General features: G+C 34.0%; 1 protein-coding gene across 1 annotated transcript; it reads left to right on the plus strand.

Annotated features, from left to right (window-relative positions):
• Positions 1–2,926: 2,926 nt before the first annotated feature.
• pth2 (parathyroid hormone 2) lies at positions 2,927–10,524 on the plus strand. Its single transcript, XM_088925959.1, has 3 exons — positions 2,927–2,987; positions 6,203–6,312; positions 9,505–10,524. Exons 2-3 carry the CDS (start codon positions 6,206–6,208, stop codon positions 9,899–9,901), a joined length of 504 nt encoding a protein of 167 aa, XP_088782085.1. The 5' UTR covers positions 2,927–2,987; positions 6,203–6,205; the 3' UTR covers positions 9,902–10,524.
• The last annotated feature ends 4,907 nt before the right edge of the window (positions 10,525–15,431 follow it).

Raw genomic sequence — 15,431 nt, forward strand, 5'->3', positions numbered from 1 at the left:
GATCCTGGACAGGTCTACAGTGTATGTTTGTGGTTTAACTGGTTAGATGCAAATACAAGTCTGTTTGGCTTGGCTGAGGAGACTTGACACTTTTCCCAGGTACTTTATCTTGACATACTATATCCTGATTAACTCCTGCAATGGGGACAATAACTACCACTACAAATTGAAGGGATCATGTTGATGTTGGTGATAATATTGCTGTATTATCCATCTATCCATCCATATCTGGGTTGCAAGGGATTCAGACCCTATCGTAGCAATCATTGCTACAGTCTAACAATACATCGAAAATCGTTTTCGATATGCATTCATCATAATGCACTGTAGTGAGATCAGCAACAACAACAATCCCAGCTTCAGGCTGACATTAATCATCCACTCATTTTAGTGGATTCCATTTACAGTACACATGCCAAAAGAGACATAAAGCCAGAAACCAAAAATGTTTTTTGATGTACATGGTGGAACATGAGTTGAGTTTTAGATTATTAGTTTTACATTCTATGTTATAGTACATTCCTTGTTTCCATTTTCAAAAGAAAGTTGTTTGTACTTTTTGACTTCCTTATAATCCTGCCTTGGATACATTAAAGAATTTGAATGTCAGTTTCATTAAATATAAATGACTCATAAGGTCACTGCTGGTCAACATTGATATTTTACATTTTTTCAATCAGTTCTGTGACTTATGATCCTGGGCCTCTCAAACCCATTTCGAACTAATTATCTCCAAGAGGCTCAAAAAATCGTGCTGATTTAATAATTTGATTCTTCTCTAAAATAATGAGCAAGTACAATAATTCATATTCCTGTGATTCACAGCAGCCACCACGGAATGCAAGGCCATTATTTTAAATTATGAAAATAACTTTCAGAAAAAAAGTTTTTTTGTCTTGTGCTATCTGCACAAGGCATTTCAAAACTACGAAGCTGACGAATCTCATAATTAAAGTTGTCTGTTAGATTGTCACTGTTGAGAATGTGTAAAGCATTTACACAGTTAGTAAATTGAAATAAAATGAAAAAAGTCAACCAAAGTTGGCTAATTTAACACAATAATCCATGTAAGGGGTTCAAGGTGTAATGTCAATTGCTTTGAAAACCTACCACCTTAATGATTAGAAAAACTGTTTCATTGTGTGTTCGGCATTACTTTTCCCTAATTGGTACATAATACCTGAGCAAATTATTGGCCTAATTATAGGATGAAATTGAACTCTTTGTTTTCATTTCCTAAACATGTTGTCTTTTAACTATTGAGGTTCATAAGTAACTCGAGATCTTTACATTCCAAGCAATAAAAAGGGTTTTTAATGGTCCAATCAAGCAATGTGGTGGTTCAATTAAAGATTCAATTGAGTAAACAGCACAGCAGGAATGAAAAGCAGCAGATCCAGGGCTGGGAATTTCTGAGAATTATTCACACCTGTCCTATCAAATACTGTTTTCTTATTTTCAGATTCACAAGAAGAAAGAAAGACTGCTTGTTTTGTTGCTAGTACCTTTTTACATTTTTTTTTCTCTGTCTGTTTTTGATGCACCCCAGTAAATCAGATCTCACAGCATGGTTAAGTAGTTTGTCCCAGCTGGCTCTTTGCTGAAGAATAGTTTTGCAGACCATTCCCATTCAATCTTTTAAGATCTTAACCAAAAAACCATATGATCTACTGTTAATATGATTGTATTCTTTTGAACATTTTTAACCAATGCATATGTTTCTAACTTTTTGTCTTCATGGATAAGTAAACTTTTTTCTGTAGACCTAAATTAAGTCTTGAATAGAAATCTCTTCTGTTCTAGGCTGAAAGTGCTCAGTTCCCTTAGTTTAAAGGTATCCAGTCCTGGTCCTGTAAGGGTCAATATGTCATTATGTCAGAACAATGGTTAAAGAGGCACATTTATTCATGTTTTTTGGAATGTTAAAACAATGGTGAATGTTAGAATGTTAACGTAGAGACACATGTTACAAGGCGGGATTCACTGCTGATCAAATCTGCATGAAACATTTCACATGGGAAGCTGGAAACTAAAATGTGAGTCATTTAGTTTGTGTGACAGCATACAGAGGAAATTGTCTTTAATTTTAACTTTGGTCTGTGATGATGTAATAATCTACTTACAAAAGATTCACTACTTGCTATTTGTCACTTCCGCATTTTATATCACTGCAAAGGCGACCTTTTCTCAGTTATACTAATAATAACAATTGGCTCTATCCATTCTGAAGCGTTCCATCCATATCTATGCATATCAATCTTGTGACAGGTTTCTTAACGGCCTTTTCAAATTTAACGAGGACTCCTTCTTTCCTTTTCCTGCTTGGTGTATGCGTAGGAAGAGAAAAGCAATGGAGCGATCAATTTACTTGCAAATTGGGCTCCTCTTTTTCCATAATCTACACTTAACGCCGGCTGACATTTGACCTCTGAGATGTAACAATAGATATGCCGAATGCTCTAATGTGGTCTATACATGTGTGGGCCAGGAAATATGCATCAAATTTGAATCGGAACCAGAAGGGACAAGAAATAGAATCATTAACACTTCGGATTCTGGTCTTAAAAACAAAAGATCATCAAACGATTTGCTTGACTTACAGGAATATTTTTTTTTAAATTTTGTGTTTGCCCAAGACCTCATTAAATGCAGGAGCCTCCACAGAGGCAAACTTAGTTTGTTCTTTGGTTTCCTGGCTCCTACTGCTCTTCAAGATTTGTTTCTAAATTAAGAACAGAACAAGACGACCACAGGTTTTGTTACGAGTTCCTTTAAAAGCTACGCTTAAAGAAATACATATACACATGCACAGAAAAAGAGTTCTTTTAATCTCATTCTCCCCCGTCACCCCATCCTTTTTGACAGATGTGTGGTATTTTGCCTATATAAGAGGCGCTCGAAAATGACAGTTTCTTCACTAGGTACAGCACCTGGCCAGCACTTCAACAGCTAAATTTGGGTAGCTGGGACAGGTTTCACTTCAAAAGGTAAGGACCCCATTTAAAAAAATAATTTAGCATTTCATTTCCTTTTACTCAAGACTGTTAATTTCTCATCATGTTATCTTCTAAACTACCGTACTACAGGGATATAAACTAGCAAGCGACACATAATCCAATAAATTAGAACTGACAAAAATGAAATAAATAACAATTGTTTGGATGGAGAAAAAGAGAAAGAAGATGAAGCCGAGACAAATTATAGTATTGATCCAACAAAACTGAATTGAAAAATGCACTAAGAAATGCTTGCTGTGCTTTGTCAACTTCGTCATTAAGTTAAACTTTTTAAGTTAGTTGGTAAATAACAGGGATATAAACCTTTTTTTATTTGTTATTGTATCTCTCATAGTTTTTCTTGAGCATTTTTAACAACAGGAGGTGGGCCAGTGACTTAACATTCTTGATCTTGTAAAATGTTGTCTTTCTTGTTAATATTCAGAGGACCATATCTCACATGCAAAAAGGCTAGAAGTCGTAGGAGAATCATAAAGGCTGAATAATATGTAACGGGTTTTGCTGACATTTGTTTGCTGCTTTCTGGAGATGAGCTCAGCACACTCTACAACATCCCAGGGAAACAAAACAAACAATGGAAACAGCATTCAATGCTTTCTGTGTTGGAACACAAATAAAAATGTAAAAGTAATACACTCCAAAGTAATATATTAAAGTAAATTATTAAATTGTGATATTGAGTTTTGATGAAAAAAGTAGCATGTGTTCCCTTTTACATTTTGCATGACCTGTAAGTGCATATGCATGCATATATATTATGCAGTATATTGCATACAGTATATAATACCTGAAGAAAGCTCCACAGCCAAAACGTTGTTTTTCCTTTCTTCTCTTTTCAGCAAGGAATAAACCTTAACCTGTTCCTATATTATATATTATACTTTAGGTTAAGACACATGAGAAAAAAAGTTTATATAACTGATTTAATACTACTTTACTTTAGGAAATAAGTCTTCTCATTGGTTTATGTAAAGGTGCTTATTTTAAATAAAATAGTTTGTTTTTTACAGCAGTATACAGTACAGTAATAGTGCAGTATCACTGAAAAATAATGCACTTATATTACAAGAAACTAACAAATGACTTTGTAGCAAAGCGTTGGCTCACTATTTTAATATATTATATATTATATTATATTTTAATATATACAGTATAATATAATATTCACATATACTGAATATTAATATATGTGGCTGAAATATATAAATATAAACTCTACATGCAGCTTGTTGGTTTTGAAATTTATTGATATTAGAACTGCTTGTACTTTGGTGAGCTTTGTTCATTTTAGCATCTTATTTTTTAATAGTTTTTATATTTACGTATTTAAACCCTGATTTAAGGAAACACAAAACACAAATACAACTACAGAGAGAGCAAACAGACCACATTGTGTACACTTCTACAAGAGATTACTGTACTGTACATTGAAGTGTTAAGCTTGCTGTCAAGAATCAAAAGAGAAAGAAACGATAAAAAGATGGAGAAACACACTTTGACAAGGAACAGAAAATATCATATCTTTTGAACTGCTGTGTCAATAGCAGTGTTCCAAAGTGCCAACGAGTAAAAGTACTGCTGAGCTTAGACCTTTCTAGAAGCAAGAATCATGGTATCCTAACCAAACCCAAGAACAAATTGCAGGCTTTGTCCAATTCTTCTTCTGCACTGAAGTCATAATCCCTAAGAAAATGTGCTTGTTGAGCATTGAAATTGTTAACTAAGATTAAACTAAAAGAACTTTTGAGGATTGTGGAAGAATAATATCTAATATATAGCTTAACACAGTGAACTGCTTTTAACTCGGATATTTCTTAAAAGAGGCAGAGGCACATAACTCTTAGTTATGATATTCTTAGTTTTAAGTACATGTTTTCCATATTCATCTAATTATTTAGTCTAACCTTGCTAGGTGATGTTTAGCAACGTACATGTGCATTGTTAAAGACGTTTCATAACAACCAAGCAATTTATTGGAATAATACTAAATATTTATTTTTTTCTGATGTATTTAACTACATATTGTTTCTAATATTTAATAGAAAACAAACTAAAGATTACAGCATTCAATGTTCCTATTATGTGTCATCCATTCAAAGTAATTACTATTACAGTAATATATTATTGTGCAATATTAATTATTAATATTGCATTCTAGATTTATTAATAATAATGATTGTATTTCAGTCTTCAAAATAAAACTGTAACATGTGCAGTATGCTGTCATAAACACCTTTACAGCTCACCTGAATGTAATTGTGCCATTTGTAATTTCTATAAGGCAACCCTGAATACTGTGTAGTAAACTACATTTCAGAGAATCTGAAACTGTCAGACTTAAATTGTTAGTATTTTTATCATTTGTTTGTTGCTTTTACAGGGAAAAGATATAATATATATAAAAGGTACCATATATAATAATTAACAAATGTGAACAATCATCATGGCATGAAAGATTTGGTACCTAAACAAACTGCGTAAATCCACCAATTACATAAAAAATAACAACAGAAAAGAGGAAACTAGAGATTTTGAAGAGAAAAAGAGAAAAGATAGAAAAAAGTAGTGAAAGAACAGAAGAGGGAAGCCACAGTCTTCAAGGTCTTTCATATGTCTAGGTCGAGTTTTTAAGAAGTTTAAAAAGGGCTGTCAGGCAGAATAAAATTTTGGAGTTGAGCCACAGAGTGAATACCTTATTTTTGTCAAGAAGAAAATTTTTAAGGGAGAGATTGACATCCCAAGGATACATGAGGATGTTGTTTTGCAAATTACAGTAGGCTATTAAAAGTAAATGTAAAAACTATAATAAATAACATTTTAAGGTAATAAAAATGTATAATTTAAATAATAATATCATATACTAAAAGTACATTTTAAAAAGTGGATAGTCGAATTTACAAACTGTACAGTTATATATGTACAGCTATGAAATCAATTTATTGAGGTGACGCTAGGCCCTGTGTCCAGCCTTGTGCCCATTGCTTGCCGTGAGAGACTCCGACTCCTCTGCGACCCTGAATTGGAAGAAGCAGTTAGAAAATGTACCGAGGTAACACTACTGTATATATACTGTACTTAGTATGAAACCCTATGACTTTCCCTTCACAAGAATGTATCTCTCATTCAATAGTTCAGCCTCTTCACTTGACACACACAAGTCCTCAGTGTCACTCTTTGTTTTGTAGATTATGAAGCCAGTTTCCCCACCTCGCTCAGCATTCCTTTTCCTGGCTCTTGTTGTCTCGACCTTGCTGCCTTCTGGTTACACTCTTCCTCGCCTACGCAGCCTGCGCAGGTAAGGGAGTCACTCAAGAGAGAGCAGGTCATTACTTCTTTTGTTGTATTTCATCGCGTCTTATAACACAAGTGACTACTATTGCAAAGAAAAGTGGGTGTTCGGGTGCACTCTGGCCCTTAATCAGTGTGGCAAAAGCATTTTTTCTAACATCAACCATTTAAAAAATTCACATCACTTTCTGTTTAAAATAAAAGAAAGTTAGTTAAGATAATAGTAGATAATGGTGTAGCTTAATTCATCAAGTAAAAACATTTATTTTTACACATCATTACATTTCGTAATATGAAATACAATTTCTTATAAAAAGTTTATTTTTTCCACATAATAAATAGCCACCCAAGGAACTTGCAGCAGTCCTAGTACTACAATTGCAATATTATTGTACTTGGATTAAATGTTGTGAAGCAAACTAATGTAGACAGGTTTCAGAGCACCCTTTGCTCTATCTAAACAAAAGAAATACTGGATTACAGGGGTTTTGTTTGTTGTGAGCTCAATCTTTTCTAGCACTGTAGCTAATGCACAATATTATTTCTCCTCTAGATAAATTAGTTCCTCTTGCACATACAGTAATACAATCAGCATTAATACTGTATATATTGCACCTGCTCTAATACAGTATCTCTGACTAAAGATACAGTATATATATATATAGTTTCTTTTACTAAAAATGGGAATCTTAGTGATTCATACTATAGGTTTACCAAAAATGCATAACACTAATGGCCAAATACTATGGCCAAATGTATTACAATCATAAACACCATCTAACAAATGAAGTAAAGCCTATTTCATTCCAGATAAGCAACTTATAAATCATATATTTCACGTACACATCCTTTGATGTTGATTGATGAACTTCCTAAATAAATCACTGTGGTTTATTTTGTGATCTACAGTGTTTGGATTTCAATTATTAATGCTCTAAAGTGACTAAAAATGAGAACTGATTTGAATACTACTAATCTGTGTTCCATTCAACTTTTGTCCTCTCAGGAAAAGCAGTAAAAAACAGGAAGGACTAAAGGACTCTTTCAGTATGAGAATTTACGCAAATCAGAGATTTCTGTTTCAGGCATAAATATTCTGCCTCAGAATTCAGTCCTAAACTTAATTTCCAAGTTCAGAAGAAAGATGACAAAGACTAATTCAAGAGAATCTGTACTTCTGTAAAACATATTCTTATAACATATATTATATTATAATTGAATATAATATACAGTATTATAACACAAAATTAATTTAAACACAAAACCACATTGACAAAATTTGTCAATTCAAAACCATTAATTACTTTCAGTATTAAGTTTTGATTTGAGTTCAAATCCAAACTTTATATTAAGCCTTTTATACAGTAACTCAAAGTTCAAGGCACTTCACGCAAAAAGAAAATAAGAAGACAAATACAAAAATAAAACATAAAGTACACATTAACATAAGATAAAGATATACTCAAAAATATTAAAAATTAAACAATAATACAGCTATGAAATACTCAACCATAAGGCTATTTTTGTCACCAAATGTACTAATACCACAGAGCGCACAATTTATTAAAACCTATTTTTCTGTGAAAACTGTATGCTTAAAACAATGAAAAGCTGATACTTGAATAACATTAGAATTGATATTCTATGAAAACGCAAAACATAACTAGGAGTATTTATTATTTTGATTTTGATTTTTGTAGAAAATTCAAATCAGTCACATTTGAACACGTAGCATAGCATACTGAGACAGATTTGATCCCACAATGTGAGATTATTCAGCAAATGTAGCTCAGTGCCTTAATTTGCATGGGAATTTCTGGTTTAGATGTATTCAGGATACTTTCATAATGCAGAGATTAAACATTTGGTTGAAAAAAGGCCTCAGATTGTTAGAAAGCTAAACAGTCTTTCATTCTCTTCAATCTGAAAATAATGGCTTGTATTTTTCATCCATAATTTGCATGTGAGGTGGGTCTGACTTGGTCCTTTAAATGTGTCATGTTTTGATGCAGTAGTTTGCTACATATTAGAAGAAACTACTCCACTAATGAAACAATTTTAGCTGCAGTAGCTCAGATCATTTAAATATCCCTTCAATTATCTGATGATAATTGGGTTAATTTCCTCTTTCTGAATTGTCTTGAGATAAGTATAAAAGGCATTACTTGTGCAAAAAATAAAACAAATTTATTATCAAGTCCATGTCATACTGTACTGTAGATAAAAGCTGACCTGAAGGTTAAACAATTAAACTAGAGGTTTTATTATACTAAAAAATAAGATGCTGTATTGTTCAAATGCGGAGGTATTCTATTTAAATGAACAACTTTGACACAAACACTTTAGATGAAGAGACTGTTTTTTTAATAATGCATGTGTAAGTTATAAATGTTATTAAGGGAAAGGTTTAATTATAATAAAGCACAACCAAATTAAGCTTTTTAAAGTATTTTCGATGATGTCCAACACAGTGACCAAAACAACAGGATCAAAGAACATTCAGTTCAAAGCCGCATGTATATTATGTATTTATGTATTAAGTTTTTAATAATCACCTGAATGTGAACCTGTAACAATACCATTCTGTAGTCAGCCTCATTAAAACTCAAAAGATAAGCAAGTTTGGACCCGGTCAGTACTGGAATGGACACCTCCAGGACAACTTGATCACAGCTACAGTATTTATGTTGTTGGTGGATTAAGGATACTGTTCTGTAGTACGCGCTTTCTTTCAGATGAGATAATTTAACCAAGGTCTTGATTACATACAGTAGCTATTAAAGATTCCATGGCATTGTTTGTAATAGTAGGGGTATTATCCTCAGTGTCATGACTTAAATTCAATCTAGGCTATACAATCTGACTTCCTGTATTAAGTGGTTTCAAGTGGTGTAGTAGTAATTCAACTGGTGAAGCAGTTTCTCATTTCTCAATCCGCTAAGTAATGGGGCTGATCTGTCAGCTCTGGTGAATGCAGTAACTTCCTTTCCATACAGTATGCAAAAATGCTTTGAGATTCTTTAGGATTAAAAGTACTGGATAAATTTAAGGAATTGTATTTAAGTTTGTGTTAAAAAATTGTATTTAGAATTGTAGTTAAACATTTAGAGAATGACCTACTGTAATGTGTGTTACACTCTGAGACATGTGATTCACAGTAATAGGTCAAATAAGTAATCAGCCTTACATGTTTTCTTAGTACCAGACTTTCACCTCCTCGAATTGGTCAGGATGATTCTTCCAGATTCCGTCCACAGTTGGAAGTTCTCTACCCTTCTGTGTCTCTCCGTGATTGGAGTGTCCAGCTGATGTCATCTCCAGGAATCTCTGACCCCCAGCCTAAATCCCTGCGCCTACCAGAAAGGGTTTGGCTTCCTTTCGGCCAATCAGAGATGGAATCCCTTGCTCAGGAGGAGGATCTCAACAAGAGCTGGCCTTTGGCTTGGTCCCAGCAGATGGCCAATGAGGAGAAGAGGAACATAGTGGTAGCAGATGATGCAGCATTTCGGGAAAAGAGTAAATTATTAACCGCTATGGAACGACAAAAGTGGCTCAATTCTTACATGCAGAAACTGCTTGTGGTCAACTCCCAGTGAGAAGCTCCGGTTTAATAAAATTGATTAAAAAATGTTCAGCTCTTATTCAGTTTGTGTGCAATGTCATTTAAAACTAATAAAGTGTACAATTTAGTTGCTTAATGACATTTTGCCACTTACTGTATGTGTACTTCCCTGTTTCGTGTAGGGGTCTTATATAATTGAGGTCAAAATTACAAGATTATCTGGTGATATTACTGAAGTATAAATAATAAATTAATCTGAATGTGTATCTCAAAAGAAAATGGGTCAGAAAATGCTTCTTTAGAATTTCACTAGAAGCTTTTCTCATAAACAATACTGTTTACCTTTATGTAATCACAGATGCATATACTGTATCATGAAACATATTGCCATGTTTTTACCCCCTTTCTCTTGTTACATAATGCGAACATGTTACATAATACGAATTGGCAAGTTTTTCTGTGTCTCATCAAGTTCATCCTACTGTATATATTTTCAATGTTCAATGTACTCTTTGACCTGTGCTGTTTTTGGTCAAGTGCCCATGTGTAGTTACATGTGATGGAGAATATGAATATGACTACAGCCTGCACAATTCACTGTAAGGAAAGTAATCTATTGCTCACTATCCAGACTTTCTTCATAATAAAATGTCCAGATTAATAAAATCCTAGTTGCTTTCCCTGTCAACATCTCTTTCAATAGGAGAATTTATTATCGTTTCAATTTGTTATCAAATAAATTGATTTTCAATACAGGTTTGTTACATATCTGTATTTTGGAATGAAACTGGCAAATAGTTTTTCACAGCAAAATCTTTTACGTATTGTAATTATTATTTTGCATGCTTTACAGTTAGCCAATAAACATTTGTGTTAGCGATAGTAGAACTAGTTTGTCACTGAGATTTGCATGTAACCATGCAAATTAATAACACATAGAATAAACCAGAATGATTACTCAACAGTAAGAAATAAAATGTTCCTAATACATTTTTGGATCCATCCATTTATAAACCACTATATCCAGGGGTTTATTCAGGAGGAACCAGAGACTATACCACAGTGGGCAATAGGTGCAAGGCAGGGTACACCCTGGACAAGATGCCAGTTGATCACAGAGCACACCAGGTCCAATTTTCCCAGAAGGGAAAACCTTAACCTACTGTACCTATGTCTTTGGATTGTGAGAGAGAATCAGAGTACCTGGTGAAAACCCCCCCAAACTGGGGATAACATTCAAACTCCACACAGATAACACCCCAGAAATTGAACCCAGGGTCCCCGTGTTGCAAAGCAGCCATGCTATCCACTGCACCATGTGACCCTTCTAGTTCAGATACAAAATACAGATATAAAAATATCTTGTTTCTAGAATTAAATTTGACTAACTTTTAAAATCATCTTTATAAGATGTGGATAATATCTAAAATATTGTCAGCTTAAAACTGGACTGGGATGCATTTGTGTGAAGCTTGCATCCTCTTCTGTGTCCACATTATTATTTCAATTCTTCCATCATCAAGTTCATTGATGTCTCTAAATTGTTTATGTTGCCTACAATGGGCCAGCATTATGTCTAGGTTGCAGTCCTATATTTTACCCTCTTCTTCCAGAAGGGTTATTACAGACAAACATCATCGTTTGAAATAATTGTTGATGTGTTGGTTGACTCTGTGATTGCACAATAGCAAATGGAGAATGTAGACAAAAAAATAAGCTTTACTACCACTGTCACTACATTAGAAAAAAGAGGGCATAAAACAAGAACCTGCTTTTTCAAACAGTTCAAGATATTCAATAACGGGGGAAAAACTACAGGCGATTACAGTTGAGAAAGCAGTGAGAGAGCAAATAAACCAGGAAATCTTGATAAAGATATCAGTATAATAGGCCTTAGTAGTAAAAAAGAATACTTTGGCCTTGTTATCTTTTTCTCTTTAGAAAAGTATCCTTTCTTTCCCACTCAGGTTACAAATGCACAAAATTTATCATAAGGTAAAAGAAGGGGTCAGTTCTTCCACTGGAATTGAATAGAAGATTCTTTTTGAAATTCCTCCAATGTTTCTGCCATTTAACAGTTAACTGTATTCTGCCATTTTACTTTTATACTCTAGATCTCAAAATTTCACATTTAAGACAAAACATAGCCATCTGTGAGGACGTTAGAGGTGGTTTTACCAATGTTACCACCTTCAACTAAAAAATATACCATATTTCAGTGTTCAAACCGAAGTTTTCAGTGTTCAAAAGAATTTGTTCTTAATTAATGCTTTAAGTTATAATACACAGCCCTGCTTCATTAAAATTTAGCACTGTGACTAAAAAGATCATTGAAGTCTTAAATTCCAACAGGACGTGTGTGCATTACAAGTTGGACATCAGAAATTCTAATCAAATATCATTGGTCTGTAGTGCGTCCCTTAGGTTGCAGGAGAGTGACCCGGTTGTGAAGAGAATATTAAAACATCCCTTTGTGTCCTGTGCCTGATTTGTAAAAGGAATTTTCTTTCTGCTTTCATAACTGCAGACTTCTAAAGAACAGCAGAGTGAATTATTTGATTCCTGCATATACCAGCATCACTGCAATCTACTGTAGATACTCCTGATGGAGCACAAATTGAAACCAGTTACATAAAAAGCAGTGCATATACTGTAGCTATGCATTTATGTATAATACTAAGTCATGTAATTTATTCTTTTCACCATTGCTTTGAGATGCTTTGCCAAGCCTTTGCTGCATTCACTTTGAGTTTTGAATAACTCAATAGTTTTGAATAACTTGAATATTGTCTGGGACTTACAAGGGCAGAGCAGTGGCATTGTGGGTAAGGATCTGTGCCTGTGGGTGGAAGGTTGCCAGTTCAAATCCTATGGCTGACAGAGGAATTCTACTCCATGGGCCCCTGAGCAAAGCCCTTAACCCCAGCTGCTCTGGGAGAGCTGTATAAACAGCTGACAGCATGCTAGCACCCCCAAGCTTCTCTATCCCTGCTTGTGTGTCCCATAGACAGCAAGCTGGGGTTAGCAAAAAGACAAATTCCTAATGCAAGAAATTATATATGGCTAATCTTATCTACTTTACTGTCATCAGCTTTTGAAAAGCTAACTGTCAATGAGAATGAGGGTTTTATTTGGTCAGATGTGTCACACCTGTGTCATGAAAAAGAGTGACCACTTCTTAAAGCATCTTTGTAGTAGGAGATACTGTATAAGTAGTTCAAGTAGGTAGCTGCGTCAGCATGCGTAGGCTGCAAAGGAACAGGTAACGGGATTATTCTATGCTGAAAAGAAAAGAAAGGAAACACCTGAATTTGCTCTACGGCTGAAACATTGTTTTTCCTTTCTTTTCAGCATGGAATAAACTCGTTACCTGTTCCGATTCTGTTTCGATACGGTTCACTTGCACTTGGATTTTGAAACCCTTCCATCAGTATTGCAATCTTCCTGTGCTTGACAAGTGCTAACATACAAACAGCAGTATTGTCACCTATAAAAATAATTAATTCGGTTAATATCTGTCTTATAAATTATTATATATAAGAAAAATATTATAATATATTATATATAATAAAAATATTATATATAACATATTCAGTTAATATCTGTCTTATATATCTGTCTTGTATATAAAATATACAAGTTAGTTTAATCTGATTTGCTATTTGTGCCCCTCCTTTCATTTTAGGTGCCAGAATGAATTGGCATGTTGTGCCCTCTAGGATTTTCATTCATATTGAAATAAGGCTTGAGAATGTTTACAAGAGCAATTTTGTTTTCGGTGCATCTCTAACTTTTGAGATGACAGGGTTAATTATGATTCTTGGTAGCATTCACACTGCAAAAATATACAAAAATGTTTTCTTCTTTGCCCCTTCATGATTTCATTTGTATTGGTATAAATTCATTTGTTGTTGACAATATGTATGATCTGTGAAATGATTAAAGGAAACTTTTGTATGCAGTTAATTGGCAGATAAAGTAAATCTGCCTGAATGCATTCATGAATCACTTGGCTCTTATGTACTGACAAATTTCTTTTTCCTGATAAACATGCTCACATCTGCTAGTCACTATACCATACAGCACAAAAAGTTTGGAAATCTTCTATGAGTGTTGAATGTTGAACTCGTAATTATACAGCACACATTGATTAGTAAGTAATCAGACTTTAATTGCTCGGGGGAAAGGGAACTACTCAGTGATTAGCATGCAAATTACTGAGTCTTGGTTACAGTCAGAGAGTCACCTTCTCTAAACTCCTTCAAATCCAGACTCAAAACCTTCTTCTTTAGAAAAGCCTTTACTTAACTGTTCCATTCTTCACTTCTCTGCTTTTCTTAGTACCACCATTCTCAGTCTCCTCTGTATTTGTAATTGTTTTATCTTATGTATTATTTTTATTTATTGTTGTTGACATTCTGTAAAGTGCTTTGAGAAGCCACCTTTAAAGGCGCTATATAAAATAAAGTTTATTTTTTATTATTATTACTTTCAGGCTTCAAGATAATTCTAATAGTTGTATAACCATCTATAAGGAGAGTTGCATTTCAAGGTTTGGATAACACAGTCAGGGTGTCAAATGGGAGGAGTAGCAGAGAGGAATGGACACAGTAGGGATAACAAAGTCAGGGTGCAAATAGTTGCATCAGGGAAGCATGTGCCAAAGACTGATCTCTTAGAACAGGCACAAAATAGCAGGATTGTATAGTAACAGCTATTTACATTGGGGTAGAATGTTTTTTTTTGCTGCCCCTTTTCTTTTTACTGGTTGATATAATTATATTATAGGTTTATTCCACGCTGAAAAGAGAAGAAAGAAAACACTATGTTTCTGCCGTGGATCCTTCTTCAGGTCTGAGGCTTCAGGTGTGAAAGCTTACACCCGAAGAAGGCTCCACAGCAGCTTTCTTCTCTTTTCAACATGGAATAAACCTATTACTTGTTCCTCTGCAGCCTTCGCATGCTGGCACAGTTACCTACTATAATTATATTATATCAGTTATATATTATATCATTGTATTGATAGTTTTATAATTATTTGGCTTCACCGCAATTGTTTGAAAGAGTTGTTGAAAATATGCATGAACAACAAAGTTGCACTTGTGGCGTGTAGCACCCATTTCATCTTAACTTTTCTGATGTAGCACTCAAGGGAATGTATTGTGCTTAGTGGTGCATTGTCTCCTCACAGTAAGGGGGAGAGAAACTGGGTGTGGGCTTTTATTATCACTCTCCGTCTTCAATACACATTCCCAATAGTCACTGATGTAGTTTTAGTTTAGGAACTTTAACTCCACAGGATGACTTCTTGGCACAATCTTCATCTCCTGGTTACTAGTCCCGCTTAACATAAGGCAAATGTTACAGAACTCCACAAATTCATTCAAATGACTTGAAAGTTTAGCTTTAATCTGGGCTATTAAATATGAAGGTTTTAAGGTCACTATGTCTAATATATTTTTATAATTAAAATCTTAAATAGATAAAATCATTCCTAATAATTAAATATAATTAATACATATACTATATTGATATTTTTGATGATTCTATTGTTTATCTCCTAA

This window comes from Atractosteus spatula, chromosome 9 (assembly GCF_055471065.1).
Source record: "Atractosteus spatula isolate fAtrSpa1 chromosome 9, fAtrSpa1.hap1, whole genome shotgun sequence".
Taxonomy (NCBI): Eukaryota; Metazoa; Chordata; class Actinopteri; order Semionotiformes; family Lepisosteidae; genus Atractosteus; species Atractosteus spatula.